General features: G+C 46.7%; 1 protein-coding gene across 5 annotated transcripts in view; it reads right to left on the reverse strand.

Moving 5' to 3' along the window:
• Positions 1–21,174, reverse strand: part of THADA (THADA armadillo repeat containing) — a 1,252,206-nt gene that overhangs the window by 1,207,162 nt on the left and 23,870 nt on the right. For all 5 annotated transcript variants that reach the window (XM_063918333.1, XM_063918332.1, XM_063918334.1 and 2 more), the window contains exons 3-4: positions 9,629–9,723; positions 7,245–7,375 (exon numbers count right to left, since the gene is read on the reverse strand). In XM_063918333.1, coding sequence (XP_063774403.1) covers positions 7,245–7,375; positions 9,629–9,723 — 226 coding nt within the window. The remainder of the gene's footprint in view (positions 1–7,244; positions 7,376–9,628; positions 9,724–21,174) is intronic.

A 21,174-nucleotide genomic window follows, 5' to 3' on the forward strand; every position in this document is an offset into this window, starting at 1 on the left:
TGTGAGATAAAGCCGCCAATTCTGACACTCGCCTGGCCGAGGCCAGGACCAACAGCATGGTCGCTTTCCATGTGAGATATATCAAATCCACAGATTTGAGTTGTTTAAACCAATGTGATTTTAGGAATCCCAAACTACGTTGAGATCGCCCAGTGCCACTGGAGACATCAAAAGGGGGTTGTATATGCAGTACTCCCTTAACAACTTCTGGACTTCAGGAACTGAAGCCAATTTCTTTCTGGAAGAAAATCGACCGGTCGAAATTTGAACCTTAATGGACCCCAATTTGAGACCCATATACACTCCTGTTTGCAGGAAATGTAGGAATTAACCTAGTTGAAATTCTTCCGTGGAGCCTTCCTGGCCTCACACCATGGAACACATTTTCACCTAAGCAGTGATAATGTTGTGCGGTCACCTCCTTCCTGGCTCTGACCAGGGTAGGGATGACCTCTTCCGGAATGCCTTTTTCCCTTAGGATCCGGCGTTCACCCGTCAACGCGGCTGCGGTAAGTCATGGAACAGACATGATTCTTGCTGAATCAAGATCCTTTCTAGTATCTCTTGAAGTTCCGGGTACCAAGTTCTTCTTGGCCAAACCGGAGCCACGAGTATAGTTCTTACTCCTCTCCTTCCTATCATTCTCCATACACTGGGTATGAAAGGCAGAGGAGGGAACACATACACCGACTGGTACACCCACGGTGTTACCAGAGCGTCCCAGCTATTGCCTGAGGGTCTCTAGACCTGGCGCTTCATGTGGGACGTCATCATAACCACCTTTGGTCTTTCCCAACGGTTTACAAACATGTGGAAACTTCCAGATGAAGTTCCCACTTTTCCGGGTGGAATTCATTCATGCTGAGGAAATCTTCCTAGTTGTCCACTCCCGGAATGAACACTGCTGACAGTGTTATCACATGATTTTTCGCCCAGCGAAGAATCCTTGCTGTCATTGCCCTCCTGCTTCTTGTGCCGCCCCGTCTGTTTACGTGGGCGACTGCCATGATGATGTCCTACTGGATCAGCACCGGTTGACTTTGAAGCAGAGGTCTTCCTAGGCTCAGAGCATCGTAAATTGCCCTTAGCTCCAGTATATTCATGTGGAGAGAAATCTCCAGACTTGACCACACTTCCTTGGAAATTTCTTCCCTGTGTGACTGTTCCCCAGCCTCTCAGACTGGCATCCGTGGTCACCAGAACACAGTCCTGAATGCTGAATGTGCTGCCCTCTAGAAGATGAGCACTCTGCAGCCCCCACAGAAGAGACACCCTTGTCCTTGGAGACAGGGTTATCCGCTGATGCATCTGAAGATGCGATCCGGACCATTCGTCCCGCAAATCCCCCTGAAAAGTTTTTGCGTGAGATCTGCCGAATGGAATCGCTTCGTAAGAAGCCACCATTTTTCCCAGGACTCCTGTGCATTGATGCACTGATACTTGGCCTGGTTTTAGGAGGTTTCTGACTAGGTCGGATAACTCCCTGGCTTTCCCCTCCAGGAGAAATACCTCTTTCTGGACTATGCCCAGAATCATTCCTAGGAACAGCAGACGTATCATCGGAAAACAGCTGCGATTTTTGGAATATTTAGAATCCACTCGTGCTGTCGTAGAACTACTTTAGATAGTTCTTTTCTGACCTCCAACTGTTCTCTGGAAACTTGCCCCTTTCAGGATATCGTCCAAGTAAGGGATAATTAAGATGCCTTTCTTCTTTTAAGAATCATCTTTTCGGCCATTACCTTGGTAAAGGCCCGGGGTGCCGTGGATAATTCAACGGCAGCGTCTGAACTTGATATTGACAGTTCTGTATCACGAACCAGAGGTACCCTTGTTGAGAAGGGCAAATTTGGACATGGAGGTAATCCTTGATGTCCAGGGACACCATATAGTCCCCTTTTTTCCGGTTCTCTATCACTGCTCTGAGTGACTCCATCTTGATTTGAACCTTTTTATGTAAGTGTTCAAAGATTTCAGATTTAGACTATGTCTCACCAAGCCGTCTGGCTTCAGTACCACAATATAGTGTGGAAGACTAATACCCTTTTCCTTGTTGTAGGAGGGGTACTTTGATTATCACCTGCTGGAAATACAGCTTGTGAATTTTTTCCCAATACTGCCTCCCTGTCGGAGGGAGCCGTTGGTAAAGCAGGCTTCAGGAACCTGCGAGGAAAAAATGTCTCGACTCTCCAATCTGTACCCCTGGGATAATACTTGTACGATCTAGGGGTCAACTTGCGAGTGATCCCACTGCGCGCTGAGACTCTTGAGACTAACCCCCCACCTCACCTGAGTCCGCTTGCACGGCCCCAGCGTCACGCTGAGGACTTGGCAGACGCGGTGGAGGGCTTCTTTTCCTGGGAAGGGGCTGCCTGCTGCAGTCTACTTCCCTTTCCTCTATGTCTGGGCAGATATGACTGGCCTTTTGCCCGCTTGCCCACATGGGAAACGGAAGGATTGAGGCTGAAAAGACAGTGTCTTTTTCTGCTGAGATGTAACTTGGGGTAAAAAGGTTGGATTTCCCAGCTGTAGCCGTGGCCCCCAGGTCCGATGGACCGACCCAATAACTCCTTCCCTTTATACGGCAATACTTCCATGTGCCGTATGGGATCTGTATCACCTGACCACTGTCGTGTCCATGACATCTTCTGGGAGATATGGACAACGCACTTATCTTGATGCCAGAGTGCAAATATCCCTCTGTGCATCTCGCATACATATATATAGAATGCATCCTATTAAATGCTCTATATCAATAAAATATTTTTAGTCAGGGAATTCGACCAAGCCAACCCAGCACTGCATCTCCAGGCTAATGGCGATCGCTGGTCGCAGTATAACCACCGTATGTGTGTATATACTTTTTAGGATATTTTTCCAGCTGCCTATCAGCTGGCTCCTTGAGGGCGGCCGTATCTGGAGACGGTAACGCCACTTGATAAGCGTGTGAGCGCCTTATCCACCCTAAGGGGTGTTTCCCAACGCGCCCTAACTTCTGGCGGGAAAGGGTATAACGCCAATATTTGCTATCGGGGTAAACCCACGCATCATCACACACTTCATTTTATTTTATCTGATTCAGGAAAAACTACAGGTAGTTTTTTCACTCCCACATAATACCCTTTTTTGTGGAACTTGTAGTATCAGAAATATGTAACACCTCCTTCATTGCCCTTAACGTGTGGCCCTAATGAGGAATACGTTTGTTTATTCACCGTCGACACTGGATTCAGTGTCCGTGTCTGTGTCTGTGTCGACCGACTGAGGTAAATGGGCGTTTTTTTTTTTTTAAAAACCCCTGACGGTGTTTCTGAGACGCCTGGACCGGTACTAATTGTTTGTCGGCCGTCTCATGTCGTCAACCGACCTTGCAGCGTGTTGACATTTTCACGTAATTCCCTAAATAAGCCATCCATTCCGGTGTCGACTCCCTAGAGAGTGACATCACCATTACAGGCAATTTCTCCGCCTCCTCCAACATCGTCCTCATACATGTCGACACACACGTACCGACACACAGCACACACACCTGGAATGCTCTGACAGAGGACAGGACCCCACTAGCCCTTTGGAGAGACAGAGGGAGAGTTTGCCAGCACACACCAAAAAAACGCTATAATTACATAGGGACAACCTTATATAAGTGTTTCTCCCTAATAGCATCTTTATATATATATTTATATCGCCAATTAGTGCCCCCCTCTCTGTTTAAACCCTGTTTCTGTAGTGCAGTGCAGGGGAGAGCCTGGGAGCCTTCTCTCCAGCCTTTCTGTGAGAGAAAAAATGGCGCTGTGTGCTGAGGAGATAGGCCCCGCCCCTTTTCCGGCGGGCTCGTCTCCCGCTCTTTAGTGAAGTTTGGCAGGGGTTAAATATCTCCATATAGCCTCTGGGGGCTATATGTGAGTTATTTTTAGCCAGTATATAGGTTTACATTTGCCTCCCAGGGCGCCCCCCCCCAGCGCCCTGCACCCTCAGTGACAGCGTGTGAAGTGTGCTGAGAGGAAAATGGCGCACAGCTGCAGTGCTGTGCGCTACCTTTAGAAGACTGTCAGAGTCTTCAGCCGCCGATTCTGGACCTCTTCTAACTTCAGCATCTGCAAGGGGGCCGGCGGCGCGGCTCCGGTGACCATCCAGGCTGTACCTGTGATCGTCCCTCTGGAGCTGATGTCCAGTAGCCAAGAAGCCAATCCATCCTGCACGCAGGTGAGTTCACTTCTTCTCCCCTCAGTCCCTCGTTGCAGTGATCCTGTTGCCAGCAGGACTCACTGTAAAATAAAAAACCTAAGCTAAACTTTCTCTAAGCAGCTCTTTAGGAGAGCCACCTAGAATTGCACCCTTCTCGGCCGGGCACAAAAATCTAACTGGAGTCTGGAGGAGGGTCATAGGGGGAGGAGCCAGTGCACACCACCTGATCGGAAAAGCTTTACTTTTGTGCCCTGTCTCCTGCGGAGCCGCTATTCCCCATGGTCCTTTCAGGAACCCCAGCATCCACTAGGACGATAGAGAAACTACGGGTAGTTTTTTCTCTCCAAACATAATACCCTTTTTAGTGGTACCTGTAGTTATATCAGAAATGTGTAACACCTCTTTCATTGCCTCAATCATGCAGTGAATGGCCTTAGTGGGCATCAGGTTAGACTCATCGTCGTCGACACTGGTGTCAGTATCAGTGTCGACATCTGGGTCTGCTTGAGGTAGCGGGCGTTTTAGAGCCCCTGACGACCCATGCGACGCCTGGGCAGGCACGAGCTGAGAAGTCGGCTGTCCCACATTTGGCATGTCGTCGATTTTCTTATATAGGGAGTCTATACGTGCACTCATTACTTTCCATAAGCCCATCCACTCAGGTGTCTGCCCCGCAGGGGGTGACATCCCTTCTAAAGGCATCTGCTCCGCCTCCACATCATTATCCTCATCAAACATGTCGACACAGCCGTACCGACACACCGCACACACACAAGGAATGCTCCGAATGAGGACAGGACCCACAAAAGCCCTTTGGGGGGACAGAGTGAGAGTATGCCAGCACACACCAGAGCGCTATATAATGCAGGGACTAACTGAGTTATGTCCCCTATAGCTGCTTTTTTATATAATATATATATTGCGCCTAAATTTAGTGCCCCCCCTCTCTGTTTTTACCCTGTTCTGTAGTGTTGCAGGGGAGAGCCAGGGAGCTTCCTTCCAGCGGATCTGTGAAGGAGAAATGGCGCCAGTGTGCTGCAGGAGATAGCTCCGCCCCTTTTCCGCGGCCTATTCTCCCGCTTTTTTCCATATTCTGGCAGGGGTATTTTCCACATATATAGCCTCTGGGACTATATATTGTGGAGTTTTTGCCAGCCAAGGTGTTATTATTGCTTCTCAGGGCGCCCCCCCCCAGCGCCCTGCACCCTCAGTGACCGGAGTATGAAGTGTGTATGAGGAGCAATGGCGCACAGCTGCAGTGCTGTGCGCTACCTTGGTGAAGACTGATGTCTTCTGCCGCCGTTTTTCCGGACCTCTTCTTGCTTCTGGCTCTGTAAGGGGGACGGCGGCGCGGCTCCGGGACCGAACACCAAGGACTGGGCCTGCGGTCGATCCCTCTGGAGCTAATGGTGTCCAGTAGCCTAAGAAGCCCAATCCGGCTGCAAGCAGGCGAGTTCGCTTCTTCTCCCCTTAGTCCCTCGCTGCAGTGAGCCTGTTGCCAGCAGGTCTCACTGAAAATAAAAAACCTAAACTATACTTTCTTTCTAAGGGCTCAGGAGAGCCCCTAGTGTGCATCCAACCTCGGCCGGGCACAAAATCTAACTGAGGCTTGGAGGAGGGTCATAGTGGGAGGAGCCAGTGCACACCAGGTAGTCATAAATCTTTCTAGAGTGCCCAGCCTCCTTCGGAGCCCGCTATTCCCCATGGTCCTTACGGAGTTCCCAGCATCCACTAGGACGTTAGAGAAAAGGGCAGTACAGATGATGTAATGATTAACAGTACTGCCTGATTTTATGGATTCCATTCCCACCATGGCCCTGTGTGGAGTTTGTATATTCTTCCCATGCTTGCTTGGGTTTCCTCTGGGTATTCTGGTTTCCTCCCACAATCCAAAAATACAATGGTAGGTTAATTGACTGACAACAAAAATGAACGTGTGTGTGTGTGTGTGTGTGTGTGTGTGTGTGTGTGTGTGTGTGTGTGTGTGTGTGTGTGTGTGTGTGTGTGTGTGTGTGTGTGTGTGTGTGTGTGTGTGTGTGCGTGTGCGCGCGCGCACTGTACATGGGAAGACTAGATGGACAAAGTGGTTCTTATATGCAGCCAAATTCTATGTTTCTATGATGATCTATCTGCGTATCTACATAAGCAGTAACAATACTACCCGATTACTGTGCTTATTGAAACCAACTGTCCATCAAGCATCTACTACACAGAATTGATAGTTTGGCTGAGTACGCTAATAAAACTATTTCACCATGAAGTGCCTGCTTTTTATTGTGTTGTCTATAGAAGGAATAAATGAGCAGATTCATAGGAAAATATATAACCAAAGAAAAGGCACATTTTGTTATGGCTCTGAAATATACTGTAGCACTGCAATCTGAGGACATCAAAGGGAAACCAAGTGTTTGATGAAAAATTGACATAAGAAGCAAGAAATGAAACAATGTAATGGTCTATTCAGCTGCAGGGAAATCATTTGTATATAATGCTGGGTACACACTAAGCCGATGAATCACTGACCTGACGATTGGTAAGAACATACACACTTACCAATCGTCAGCCAGATATGTCGAATCTGACGTCACAACTGGGCGTGCACTTACATAAGCCCGCCCAGCTGTGATGTCAGTCACCGCAGCCTCTGCAGCTGACCGCCCGTACACACAGCACGATGCACCAATATATCTGCAGATATATCGATCATTGGCTGTGCTGCACAGCTAACATGAAATCGACGTCGTTCATGGACATATCACTGGTACACACCCGCCGACACGCCCACGATATATCAACATTCAACTGAACGCCGATATATCGGACAGTGTGTACCCAACTTAAGAAAACTGCTGTTAACTGGTGGTAGATAGAAATGACAGGTGGATGGTGACAGTCATTCAGGAGCCAGATGTCACTTATAGGTGTGTGTTTGTGTGTCCATCCTCCTCCTAATGATGGATCACTAGAGATGCTGGCCCTAAGTGGGGAGGGGAACCACACAACACGTAAGGTGAAATTGACCTTAAATAACACTGGGAGGTACCCAAAGTATGATTTACCTTGCCAAAACCTTTTTCAGGGGATTCTTGGCACTAACTGCAAAAAACATTTCAGCCAGGACAGTCAAGCAGCAGCGGAGGACTTCAGTGCCAGCAGTACTGCTGTGTAGGTTTTCCAAGAGAGGAACAATCTGAAAACAAATAATGAAATATATAATATATTAAAAAAAAATTATATATATATTTTATAAGTTAAATAGCAAACAAATCAAAATGGTCAAAATGTACTAAATGTCAAATAGACAAAACCACTCATTATTTGACACCCTCCCTCGTCCTATGTACTTAACAGATTACTATATCCATAAATAAACAGAGATTTGCATATGGCGAATAAAGGCCACTGCTATATTGAATTTAGCATTAAATAAGCAATGTTGGCATATACAGCCCTGCAGGACAACAGCCCAGTCATAATGAAACCACTGTGACACATCCCCTCACAATGGAGGTTCCAAATTTAAGGTTTATATGCCTTTGTAACTCTCCGTTTCCTTTGCGGCACTGGGGGCTACGTACAAATTTTCCCTAGATGAATCTTACCATTTTAATTTTATATTTATGGAATGTAATGTATGAACTTCATATACCTTTAGACTTTTGCATTACTATGTTTAGGACTCATAAAATGTAAAAAACTGAGGTGTAAATGTGACGTCACCTGGCTAGAAGTGCACCTAGTACAGTATATCAGCATGCGCAAGGATTTAATGGTGGCATCTGTGGGGCAGCAAAAGATTTGCAAGAATCTATGGGTGAAATTATGTGGATCAGGGACATTCCTCACTGGGGTCATTCAAATGTGCACGGAGTAGCTATCGCTGCTGATTCCTTGGAAGCCTCTCAGTACTTATTGTCTGATGATCAGCAGACAAGGGGCCTAACTCAGCATGGAACACTGCTGCGGCAGCGTTCGCATGCTGATGCCCTGTGAAGTGTGAGCACAAAGTGAGATGCCATGGCATCTCCTGTCTGCCAACGCCCCTGCCTGAATGACAGAGGCGTTTGCGCGTTGAGGTGGCGTTTAAGGGGCGTTGCGGCGGATTGGGGGGGCGCAGTCCAGACAACGCAGGCGTGTCAAGACCATTTGTGGGGCAGGCCGCAATGGCTGCGTGACATCATACGCAGCCGCCGCGACCCAAAATATGGCAGGTAACCGTCTCCCTTTGCAGCTAGGCAGAGGGCTACACTAAACAAGCGAAAGCATTGCCGCCGTGCGATGCTTTTGCATGTGTGTGGGGGGTAACTGGATCTGGCATGTGGGGCAGACTTCCCCTGTGCTGGGTGTCCCCCCCCCCCGGATGTCAGTGTAATGGATCATAGATGTGCCATTCATGCTGAATTAGGTTATGTTTCCATGTGTTACAGAAACAAAGTGTCAGTATATGGGCGAGAGGGAAAGACATGCCCTGTAACATCCATGACTGCATCTGCAAACGGGGAGGGAGGGGAGATTTGAGTCCCCTCTTGCAAATCATGCTGCTTCCTACTAGCTAATAACATTAACCTGATCATCAGACTATGGGGGATATCTAATTAGACACAATTTTTGGGGGGGGCTATCCAATTAGCCCGTTTTTTCCACTTGAAAAATGTTACTTTTTGCTCGCAAAAAAATAAAGGATACACGAAAAGTCGCAGACCTATAAATTTTCACAGCTGTGATCAGCAGAAAAATGCATACTAATTGTGACTTTGGTGTTGCCTGATTGGAAGATTCACAGGTGGAGTAAATTATTTCACTTGTGATTCTGTGAGGTGACCTGGAAACCTATGAGAACCTATGTTCTAAATCATAGGTTCTCAAGCTCGGTCCTCAGGACCCCACACAGTGCATGTTTTGCAGTTAACCCAGCAGGTCCACAGGTGTATTAATTACTCACTGACACATTTTAAAAGGTCCACAGGTGGAGCTAATTATTTCACTTGCGATTCTGTGAGGAGACCTGCAAAACATGCACTGTGTGGGGTCCTGAGGACCGAGTTTGAGAACCTGTGTTCCAAATCAATGATTAGCTACGAGTTGGGGGTAAATTTACTAAGAAGGGAGTTCTATTTAAGATGTGATGTTGCCCATAGCAAACAATCAGATTCCAGGTATTATGTTCTAGAAGGTGCTAGATAAATGAGAACTAGATTCTGATTGGTTGCTATGGGCAACATCCCATCTTAAATAGAACTCCCATCTTAGTAAATTTACCCCCCCCCCCCGTCTGGCTGTGGATAATGCCCTGCAGATGTTTTTATTCTCCAATCTTCAAAAGCAGCTCAATTCCGATAGATAGATAGATAGATAGATAGATAGATAGATAGATAGATAGATAGATAGATAGATAGATAGATAGATAGATAGATATGACAGATCCACATTGCCTCATTTTTACCTTTTTGATGCAGTGGATTTGCTGAACTCCATCTTGTAGCTGTAAACACTGACAGATGAGAGATGGCAAATTTTGTTCCTTGTCATCTGCAAAAGCTGTAACAGACAGCAAACATGGCATCAGGATACCAACTATAGAATCTGCACTTTGCACAGTAAATATACAGACATGTACAGTATTTTTATCGCCTATATAGCAGGCACAGAGGGCTTTGGTAAAATAATGACATCTGCTGTACTAATACCAGCAAATAGGGACAGTGGCAGCACAGAATGGACAAGATACTGCAGCTGTCTGATGCAATGAGATTTGTACAGATGTACCTAGCTTTCTGTGAAATGGAAAATTTTTGCAGACAGAGATCAGACAAATAGTGCTTGGAGGGGAACCAAATCCCCCTTCCCGCCGGCCGCCCAGTATTCCGGAAGTGATGTTAGTAGTCAGAAACTAACACATCGGGGGGGCTGGCTACGACGGGCATGGAGTAGCACACAGGCTGTGTAGCTCTCCAGCTTCTTCATCCGTTACATCTATCCTGAGCCCTGGGGCTATAAGTTGGTCCACCCCTGGCTATCAGGGTGCTGCATACTGGTGCCCATTATTGACCCGGTCCATCCCTTGCTGTCCGCTGTGTGACCCCTCTTTTTGAGCGGTCTGGGAGGAAGCCGCACCACGTGGGACGCCACTCCATTCCCCGCTTACCACCGTGCTGGGAGCCCTGCCGGACCCCTCTCCTCAGCTCCTCCCGCTGCCTCTGTCTGCCGGACTCAAGCTGCTGACCCCCATTGCCGAGTAGCAGTCTGTTTCCTGCCCGCCTGCTGGCTCCTTACACCGCTGCTGTCCGGGAGGCCTGGGGACGGCCGAGTCACGTGGTGCTCCCGCTGCTGCAGGGAGCGCTTGACCGGCTCCCTCTCTCTACCCTCTGCTGCAAGCTGGCTGGAGTCCCTGTGATACTGGGGCTATCTTCTGTGCTGAGTGCCCTCCTGCTGCCGTGGTGCTCAATATAGTGGGCTCAGCTGGTTTCTACTATACCTGGCTCCCTGGGAGTGACTGGCAGCCGGTGGGGTTTGGACGTTTCCTGCCTCCTTGCTCTGTATTTTCTGTGGGACAGTGCAGCTGAGTCTCCCCTGTCCCTTGCCTTTCTCAGACATTTTATCACCTATGCTGCTGTTGGAATATCTGCAAGTGTAACTGTGGATGTACAGTTCTATTGGGATTGTCTCGGAACTCCTCTTTGGACTTCCTGTGCTGTCTACTGCCTCCCTCCCTGTTACTGGTAAATCCACAGCATCTCTCACACTGCTGGGGTGGTGAGCATCACGCTGCCTCTGGAATATATTGCATCGCTGCTGCCATTTCTATCAGATAGCTTTCCTGGAAGGCATATCTGCTCTGAGTATCTCAACTCACCTGTGCTTTTCTGGAGCTTCATGTATTGTGGGATTTCTGGACAGTATTACTATCCCTTCTATCCGTTGCTCCTGCTTACTGCCGATTACAATGGTTAAATATCATCATAATTCTGCGGCTGCTGCTGCAGATAAACTGGATAAAGTTTTCCAGGAGCCCCCCTGCTCAACAACAACCTGGGGGTGATACGCGGCCTGCCTCCTCACCGCTATCTCCCTCTACTAGCTCCTCCTTGGCTGAGGCGTCAGATGCTGCTTTACAAAAAGTTTTGGAGGCAGTGACTGATAGTGAGGCCAGGCTTGCAGACAAGATTGGTCAAGTGCAGATGGACTTGTCTATTATACATCAAGATCTTCAGCGGGTGCGGGAACGGGTTTGAGAAGTCGAGACACACACCTCCGCGAGGATACAGTGTCACCGCTTGGGAGGCGCACTACCACCCTAGAATCCCAGATGACTGAGGTGCACAAAAAACTATTGGATATGGAAGGACGCTTACGCAGGAACAATGTTTGCTTTATTGGTCTGCCTGAAAAGGAAGAGGGGGCTCACCCCGAATAATTCCTTGAGAAATGGTTATTGGACACGTTCGTTGTGGAGAAATTTACGTCACACTTTGCAGTGGAGAAGGCCCATAGGGTCCCCATGCGTCTATTACCTCCTGAAGCGCCTCCCCGTACATTCATTGCTAAGTTTCTTCATTACCGTGATCGGGATGCTATACTGAAATTAGCACGCACCAACGGCCCCCTCAAGTGGAATGGGACCCAAATATTGGTCTTACCGGACTTCACAATTGGGGTACAGAAGGATAGGGCCCAATTTTTGCCGATCTAACGGAGGCTTCGTGAGTTGAATTTAGCCTACGCCATGCTTTTTACTTCTAAATTGTGGGTGATCGCTAATGGAGGCTACGGTCTGGTTGGATAGACACTTTCCGGCTCGGAGAGCTCTCGCTGATGGCTGAACACTGGAAATATGTACCTTCCTTTGCAAGTATTATTTGTCACTATATGGTGCCCGCTGCTGTAATGATGTTGCAGGGGTGCTTGGCTCTGTTTCTCTATGCTTGAATATATGTGACTAGTGTGACGGGCCTTGTGTTCTCGCTGTTTGCTCACATTTATACTGCGTTTCTTTCTGTTATACACTGTTATATGCACCATGTTTTCCTTTTACTCACATTGTAGTCCACGGTAGCTCTAGGGGGGTTTAGATTTTAGCTGGGAGTTTCTCCCACCTTAGTGTCATTAAATTCTTGGCTCCCCCTTTTTCATAGCTACTGGGGTTAGTATAGTGTGTAAGTTTTCATTTATACCACAGTTGTTATAGCCTCTATTAGGGTAGTGGGGGGGGTGTCCAGGGGGGGGGGGGGGGGTTTCTTACGCATTGTTTGTTATTTTGGTATTACTGGTTGAATTGTGTGTCGGACTTTGCTATTGTTGTATTGCGAGCAGGAGTGGTCATGTTTTTTTGGGTGTGGTCTGGCCACGGCTATCTGCGGACGGCTAGATTTATTACTCTCACCATTTGTCATGGCTACGGTTAATGTTCTGGCTTGGAATGTGCGTGGGATTAATGACAAAATCAAATGGTCCCTTGTGCTCAGACAGATCAAGCCATATGCATCTGACATAATCTGTTTTATGGAAACCCACTTAATGGGTAGTAAGATATTGTCCCTTAAAAAGCCTTGGGTGGGTTGGGCATTCCATTCCACGCATACCTAAGCGTCGCGTGGGGTATCGGTTCTTATCAAGAAGACTGTCCCTTTCTCCCTCGCCAGTGTTCAAACGGATCCCTTGGGCAGATACGTATTTTTAAATTGTAAAATTAATTATATCCCCTTGCTTCTCCTAGCTGTTTATGTGCCACCTCCCTACTCGCATGATATACTTAAAAAGGTAGCAAGCTCTATGGCATTATCACCGGGCGTGCACACTATATGCCTGGGGGATTTTAACAATGTCCTTGATCCTGCGCTGGATAGGCTGTCTGCGGTATCCTCTCTATCTCAATCGGGGAATACAAGGTTTGCGGATATTGTCTCTGAGCTGGGCCTGCGCGATCCCTGGAGGTTGAGCCACCCTTCGCTGAGACAGTATTCGTCCTTCTCACATTCACACTACTCCTTTTCTCGAATAGACATGGCCCTCCTCTCTCAAGAGTTGATTCCCAGGGTCCACGGTATTAAATATGAGACAAGGGGCATTTCGGATCACTCTCCTCTCTCGCTACATATAGATTTATATTGTCAACTGGGTCAAGCGGTTTGGAAATGTAATCCCTTTTGGTTGACGCATATGGGGGCGGGTTCCGAACTGGAGGCTGCCTGGCTGGAATTTTTTGAAATTAATAAGAGGACAGTCACTATCTCCTTGTTATGGGACACGTTTAATGCCTTCTTTTTTTAAGAAGAAGGAAACTGATTTAGAAGCCCGGGTTGTCGCTTCTGAACTGGCCTACCTGCAGGATAGACTGGACAGTTCCAAAACGATTTGGCTATCTGCTCAAAAAGAATGGAAAGACTATTTGATGGAAAAAAAACCAGCATAGGCTTGTGTTTTCTTCACATGTCATTTATGCCATGGGGGATAGGCCGATTCTTATTTAGCTAATCTTGCCCGGGGTGATCGCTCCCCCTGTACGGTTGTGTCACTTCTTGGGTCTGATGGTGCCAGTATAGATCGAACGCCTCAAATTGTAGCAGAATTAGATGATTATTATCAGCAACTCTATAGTTCTAAACTGTTTTTTTCCTTTGTTAGAATTGACTGATTATATACGTGCTATACAACTGCCTTGTTTGTCTAATGATGCCTGTGATCTTCTTGAAGCTCCTTTAACATCGGACGAGATTGCAGCTGTGATTACAGCATCTCCTGGTGGTAAAGCTTCGGGTATGGACGGAATCCCCTCGGAATTGTATAAGAAACACCTGGCTTTCTTTGAACCCCAGTTACTCCAGTTATTAAATTCAATTTTTTAACAAAATACGCTCCCTCCGTCGATGGCGGAGGCGTTAATTATTGTCATCCCTAAACCGGACAAGGACTTGAGTCCTATCGTCCAATCTCCCTTTTACCCACCGATATCAAATTATTGGCCAAGATTCTAGCGAATAGAATCAACTGGGTTATAACACAGATCATTCACCCTGATCAAACAGGCTTTATGCCTAGCAAATCCACTTCTATTAACCTAAGACGTCTGTTCACCCACTTTCAGGTTCCCCAGGAAGAGACTGACTCCTCTGTTGTAGTCTCATTAGATGCCGCTAAGGCCTTTGATTCAGTGGAGTGGGCTTTTCTCTTGGAAACTATGAGCAGATTTGGCATTGGCCCTAATTTTATAAAATATGTTACGTTGTTGTATTCTTTGCCCATGGCTAGAGTTTCGGTGAATGGCTATGTTTCACGATCCTTCCCGTTGTCTCAGCGAACAAGGCAGGGATGCCCACTATCCCCCACTCTGTTTGCCATTGAGCCCTTGGCCTGCTTGATACGAGCCAGCCATGACATCTTGGGAGTCAGGGTGGGAGGAAGAGACAATAAAATAGCATTATATGCTGACGATTTACTATTATTCGTAGATGACTATGCCACATCTATGCCCAGGATCCTGGATATGATACTTTTGGGAGTTACTCTGGGCTTAAAATATATTGGGATAAGACAAGCTATTCGTACTTGGAAATTGGTGCACTCTGTTTTACGGGGTCGATGTGTGGACTCGGATACTCCTTTGGATAATACCTTTGGGTTTCCAGAATTGTCCTCTTTACAAACCAGGGAGGTGTGGGGGAGGTGGGGTATAACTTCTCTGGGGCAGCTATATACTAGGGATGTACTTAAATCTTTCACACAACTTCAGCAAGTCTATTGTAAGCCCTCCTCCTATTTTTATAATTTTTTGCAACTAAGACATGCAATTAATGCTCTGTTTCCTGACTCCCCTCCGCTGCTTATTGTCTCCCCAGTTAAGTTTCTGTTGCAAAACCGTGGAAACAGGCATTTGGTATCTGGTATTTATATGACTATTCTCCAGTCCCATCACGCGGACCCGCTGTCGACTCTTAGAACTAAATGGGAATCAGATTTAGGTCCCCTTACGGACGAGATTTGGGAATGTGCCTTAGGTCCCCCCCGCTCCTCAACTACTAGCATCAGATACCAACAAATTCAGTTGTTTATAATCCACCGAGAATATATTACACCAATGAGATTGTTTCATTTTGGGGGTACCTACTCCACGAAATGCCCTAAATGTGGCTCCATGGATGCCGATTTCTGGCACTTAATCTGGTTATGCCCTCTGGTAGCAGCATTCTGGACGGGCGTTATTGATACCCTAGTGTTAACGGACCTTCCATTATCTGTCTTTTCACCTGCAGTATGTGTCCTGTCGGCAGTGAAGGGGAGAATCTGGATGCCTCTAGCAGACGTTATATTATCAATATGTGTGGGTTGGCTAAGGTGTGTATTGCTAGATTGTGGTTTGCCAGTGAAGCCCCAATATTGCAGTCTTGGATGACTCTTGTCAATGACACTGCAGCACATGAGAAGTTTGTATACCTAGCTAGGAAAGCACCAAACAAATAATAGGATTTTAATACCTACCGGTAAATCCTTTTCTCTTAGTCCGTAGAGGATGCTGGGGACTCCAAAAGGACCATGGGGTATAGACGGGATCCGCAGGAGACATTGGCACACTATAAGACTTTGAATGGGTGTGAACTGGCTCCTCCCTCTATGCCCCTCCTCCAGACCTCAGTTATAGAACTGTGCCCAGGGAGACGGACATTTCGAGGAAAGAATTTATTGTTTAAACACGGTGAGTGTCATACCAGCTCACACCTCAAACATGCCGCAGAACGTGGCATTCAATAGAACACCAGCCGACGGCATGAAAAAATATACAGCAATATGCTGACCGAAATTGTAACACAACCTGTGTGTAAACACGACCAATAATAGCAAACCGCATGCCACGGCATGAATAACGTCAGCAACAGACTGACTGAAAGGAAGTCCAACATACGTAACCATAACTGCAGATACAGCACGCACTGGGACGGGTGCCCAGCATCCTCTACGGACTAAGAGAAAATGATTTACCGGTAGGTATTAAAATCCTATTTTCTCATACGTGCTAGAGGATGCTGGGGACTCCAAAACGACCATGGGGTCTATACCAAAGCTCTAGAACGGGCAGGAGAGTGCGGATGACTCTGCAGCACCGATTGCCCAAACAAGAGGGCCTCAACAGCCAGGGTATCAAACTTGTAGAATATTTGCAAAATTGTTTGAACCCGACGAAGCAGCTACTCCGCAAGGCTATAAACCGAGACCCCTCGGGTAGCCGCCCAGGATGAGCCCACCTTCTTGGTAGAATGGGCCTTCACCGATTTTGGTAACTGCAAACCGGCCGTAAAACAAGCAAGCTTAATTGTAATTCAAATCCAGCGTGCAATAGTCTGCTTGAAAGCAGGAACCCCAATCTTGTTGGGAGCATATAGGATAACAGATCCCCCGTTTTCCTGATCTGAGCCAATCTGGCAACACAAATCTTCAAAATTCCGACCACCTCGAGATACTCCGATGTCACCCAGGCGTCAATAGCCACCGGCACCACAACAGGTTGGTTCAAGTGAAAACAATGAAACCACTTTTGGCCGAACTGTTGCCGAGTTCTCAACTCCACTCTATCTTCATGGAAAATTAAACAGGGCTCTTTTGAGACCAAACCGCCAACTCAGACACCCGCCTTGCAGATGCCAAGGTCAACCGCATGACCACTTTTCCAGTGAGGAATTTCAACTTAACCATACTGAAAAGTTCAACCAAAGAAATTGCAGGAACTGCAACACCACGTAAAGATCCCATAGTGTCACAGGGGCACAAAGGGAGGATGGAAGTGTTAGACTCCTTTTACGAAAATATTAAACTCTGGAAAGGAGGCCAATTGTGTCTTGGAAGACAACCGATAAGGTTGAAATCTGAACCTTAATCAAGCCCAACCAAAGATCGCCTCCACACAATCTTGCCAGAAAAGAAGGGAGAAAACGATCCAACTGCAATTCTTCCGTAGGAACCTTCTTGGATACACACCAAGACAAAAAAAAATAAAAAAATTTTTTTCTCAAATATGGTGGTAATGTCTTGACGTTACTTCTTTTCTGACTGAAAAAGAATAGGGAAGACCTCACTGGAAATACCCTTCTGGGCTGGAATCCAACGTTCAATCTCCAAGCCGACAATGGAAACCGCGGTAAGACTTGGAACACACACGGCCCCTGCCAGAACAGATCCTCTCGCAGAGGAAGAGGACAGTGATCTCCTATGAGTAATTTGCTGAAGATCCGGATACCAGCCCTCCTTGACCAGTCTGGAACAAGGAGGATCATCTGAACTCTTGTTCCTCTTATAATCTTTAAACATTTTTGGAAGGAGTGGAAGTGGAGGGAACACATAGATTGACCGAAAACACCCACGGTGTCACTAGGGTGTCCACCGCTAATGCTTGAGGGGACCCCCGACCCGTAACAAAATTTCTGAAATTTCTTGTTGAGGCGAGATGCCATCTTGTTTATTTTCGGAATTCTCCAAAGACTTATCACGTCTGTGAAAAACCGCTTGATGAAGACTCAACCCTCCTAAACGGAGAACATGTCCGCAGAGGAAGTTTGCTTCCCAGTTGTCCACTCTTGGAACGAACATTGCTGATAGAGTGCGTAAATGTTTTTGTTGCCCAGCGGAAAATCTTTCTGGCTCTTGCCATTTCTTCTCCGGTTCTTGTCTATAGAAAACCGTTATAAACGGCCCTTAACTCTAGACCGTTAACGGAGCGACAAGTATCCTAACATGACACTTGTCCCCAGTGAGAATTGCGCCGCTACCACAGGAGCAACATACTGGTCTTGAAACCATGATTATCCCAGGTGGAAACCGGACCACTTGTCCAATAGGTCCCGCTAAACACTGAGGCCTGGAACCTGCCCACTGAATGGCCTCGTAGGCCCCAACCATCTTTTTTCAGCAACTGACTATTGACGGATTGACACCGTTGCAGGTCTGCCAGACTCTGAATTCTCAGAGCTTCCCCTTTTTTTTTGAAGCAAATAAACACTTCTCAATACTGCCTCTAATAATATTGCCCAAGCCGATCACCGCGTCGTTGGGACCAACAGGATTTCTGGCAAGTCCTGTTGTTGAAGAACTGTCAAGGAGAAAACAACGTTTCCCACTATTTGGCGCCTTGATCTCTCCCTAATTCGGAGAGCGATCCAGTACAGAATAAATGCGACTCCTTACTAACGAAGGAAACCCATCATACCGTCATCACCCTGGTGAAATGGTAACAACAATCCTGAATCGCAAACCTCAGGTAAGCCTAAAGCGGAAGAAACCGTAATTAGACCTCCTTACTCCACTTTCAGAGTGGAGAACCCTGCCATGAGGGATGTCCTCATGAAGTTTAAGTAGGAAAAATTGGGATTTATCTGACCGAGTCGTCCGGCCTCTGAGCACGAAAAAGTCTGAACAACAGCTTCTTCTTTTATGACCGGAACAACAGGACAATGATCTGATCCAGACACAACTCTTGTATAGCGTCACATACTACCTCCCTGTCATGAGGAGGATCGGTAAGGTTGATTCGAAAAAATCAGTGGGGGGAATGTCTGGAACAACCGTATGTCCCCCTAGGGACTCTATCTTTAACTCACTGGTCCATGTCCTTTCCAGGACTGACTGAAGAGTTTTAAACAAGGTCCCACCTGTGTGGGCCCCCGCAAGATAGATCCAACGTCCAACGATGGACGTGACAGAAATAATGGATAATTTCTGCACCTGTGAGCCTGAAAAGGCAGCTGATCTCTTACATTTTTTTTTTTTTTACCTTCCTTTACCTGCAAAGAAAGGGGAATCCTTATCCATTCGGTCGAACTGACTGCATCCTACAACAATGCGTCACCAACCGTTGGGAGGGAACATAGGGCAAGAAAGATAAACTTACCCGTGTCACCTGCCGAGAGTATACCAACAAGGCCATCACCAACCAGGCAACCCTTCATGGGGAAGAGACTCCACTTCTTTTCGGATTCAGCATTTTCATCTCTTTGGTGAATCCACAACGCCCTCCTAGCCGAGACCGCCATGGAAGTGGTCCGCGCACCCAAGAGTCCCATCCCTTGTAGTCGCACGGTAGTATGTTGCCATGTTCTAGACATGACCCAACTCAAGGAGTAACACATCTCTCCTCAAGGTAATTATATCGGATGACCAAGTAACCGACCATTCCTGAATACAAGCACTCCCCCCCTGCGCATGTAATGCAAGTATAATCAAAGCATATAATTAAAATATCACTTAGCTTCCTATAAACGATCATTTGTGACAGGGCCCCGTGCAGAACAGGGGTTGACTCTCACTTTATTCTATCCATGGCGGGAAAAGAATAAACACTCAGAATCCTCATGATTATTTGAAACCATCTTGTCATGGCCGACCTAGAGCTATCGAACAGAGCGACCAGCACATGAGGAGGAAAAGTTTACTTCAGCACTCATTATAAAAAAAATTGTATAAATATACACATTTAAATACACATTATATATATTTATATACACACACACACACACATATATATATATATATATATATATATATATATATATTTGTCAGGAACAGCAGGGTCCCTAGTGATATTAATGCGTTCTTAATGTGTATGAACATGTACTGAATGCCGATGTTGTGGATCTTATCAGGAAACATTATGGTCGACATAAGACATAGTAGTCGTGTTGACAACAGGGAGTAGTAACTGGGCAAAATACATCTTTTGCGACCCCGAAGGGTCTGAGGGAAATATATATAATAATTTTAATATTACGCCCCCACTTACCACGTCTGTGCTCGAGCTACAGATCAATGCAACCGTACCATACATATACAAATATATTTTTTTCTCAAATTGCATCACATTATCATGAGAATTTATACCCAGTCATATATTAGCTGGTGCCGACAGGGTCACCCACATACGTCTGTGTCTCCCATATAGTCTTCTTTGGAAAAGTTTACACTACTGACATGCTGACACTTAATCTCATGAATCAAGTACCATCAGGAGTCGGCGGTGCCAACAGAGGGATTCCCATAGCCGTTTGTGGTAGAGCACTCACACATGCCAACACACGTGTACTAAACACCCACCGACATTACACTGACTATAATGGGTAGATCCCAGTATCTGACAGGGAAAACACATAAAATGTTTACCAACTCATCTACCACGCGCGCGCGCTCTCTCTCTCTATATATAATAAGAGTATGGCGCCACAGGTGAGTGTGGATAGAAATAAGTCGATAGGCAAAAAAGGAAACAATTTTTTGCTGTACAGACACTTCCTTATAGATATAGGGTGTCAGCGGGTTCACTACGATATGCCGGCGGTCGGGCTCCCGGCGACCAGCATACCGGCGCCGGGAGCCCGACCGCCGGCTTATCGACAGTGTGGCGAGCGCAAATGAGCCCCTTGCGGGCTCGCTGCGCTCGCCGCGCTACGGGCACAGTGGCGCGCTATGCGCGCCATGCTATTTTATTCTCCCTCCAGGGGGGTCGTGGACCCCCACCAGGGAGAATAAGTGTCGGTTTGCCGGCTGTCGGGATCCCGGCGCCGGTATACTGTGCGCCGGGATCCCGTCAGTCGGCATACTGAAGACCTCCCGGTGTCAGCTACCCCCTAAGTTTTCAGCATGGGTAAGATGCTCTTAATAACTTAAATGGGATGGGGGAATAGGGGTACCAGCGACCGGCGGTGTCTGTTCAAATATATAGAGTTTATGAAGATAGGCAGGATACGTAAAGGTGGGATAAAAAATATAGTATATTTATTTTACATGAAGTTAAAAAAAAATAGACTAAGCATAAAGGGTAAAAGTACGCACAGATAATAGGTAAAAATTAGTTAGAACCATAAAAAATAAAAAATATATAAATAAAAAATCTGAGACAAGAGAATGCTGCTGATCTTAATGTGAAGAGTCATATGGGGCACACCCAAAGCGTTTCGTCACTCTGACTTCATCAAGGGGTGAAGGTATACTGAGCAGTTCTCATTTATATAGCAAATG

Source organism: Pseudophryne corroboree, chromosome 4, assembly GCF_028390025.1.
Source record: "Pseudophryne corroboree isolate aPseCor3 chromosome 4, aPseCor3.hap2, whole genome shotgun sequence".
Classification (NCBI taxonomy): domain Eukaryota; kingdom Metazoa; phylum Chordata; class Amphibia; order Anura; family Myobatrachidae; genus Pseudophryne; species Pseudophryne corroboree.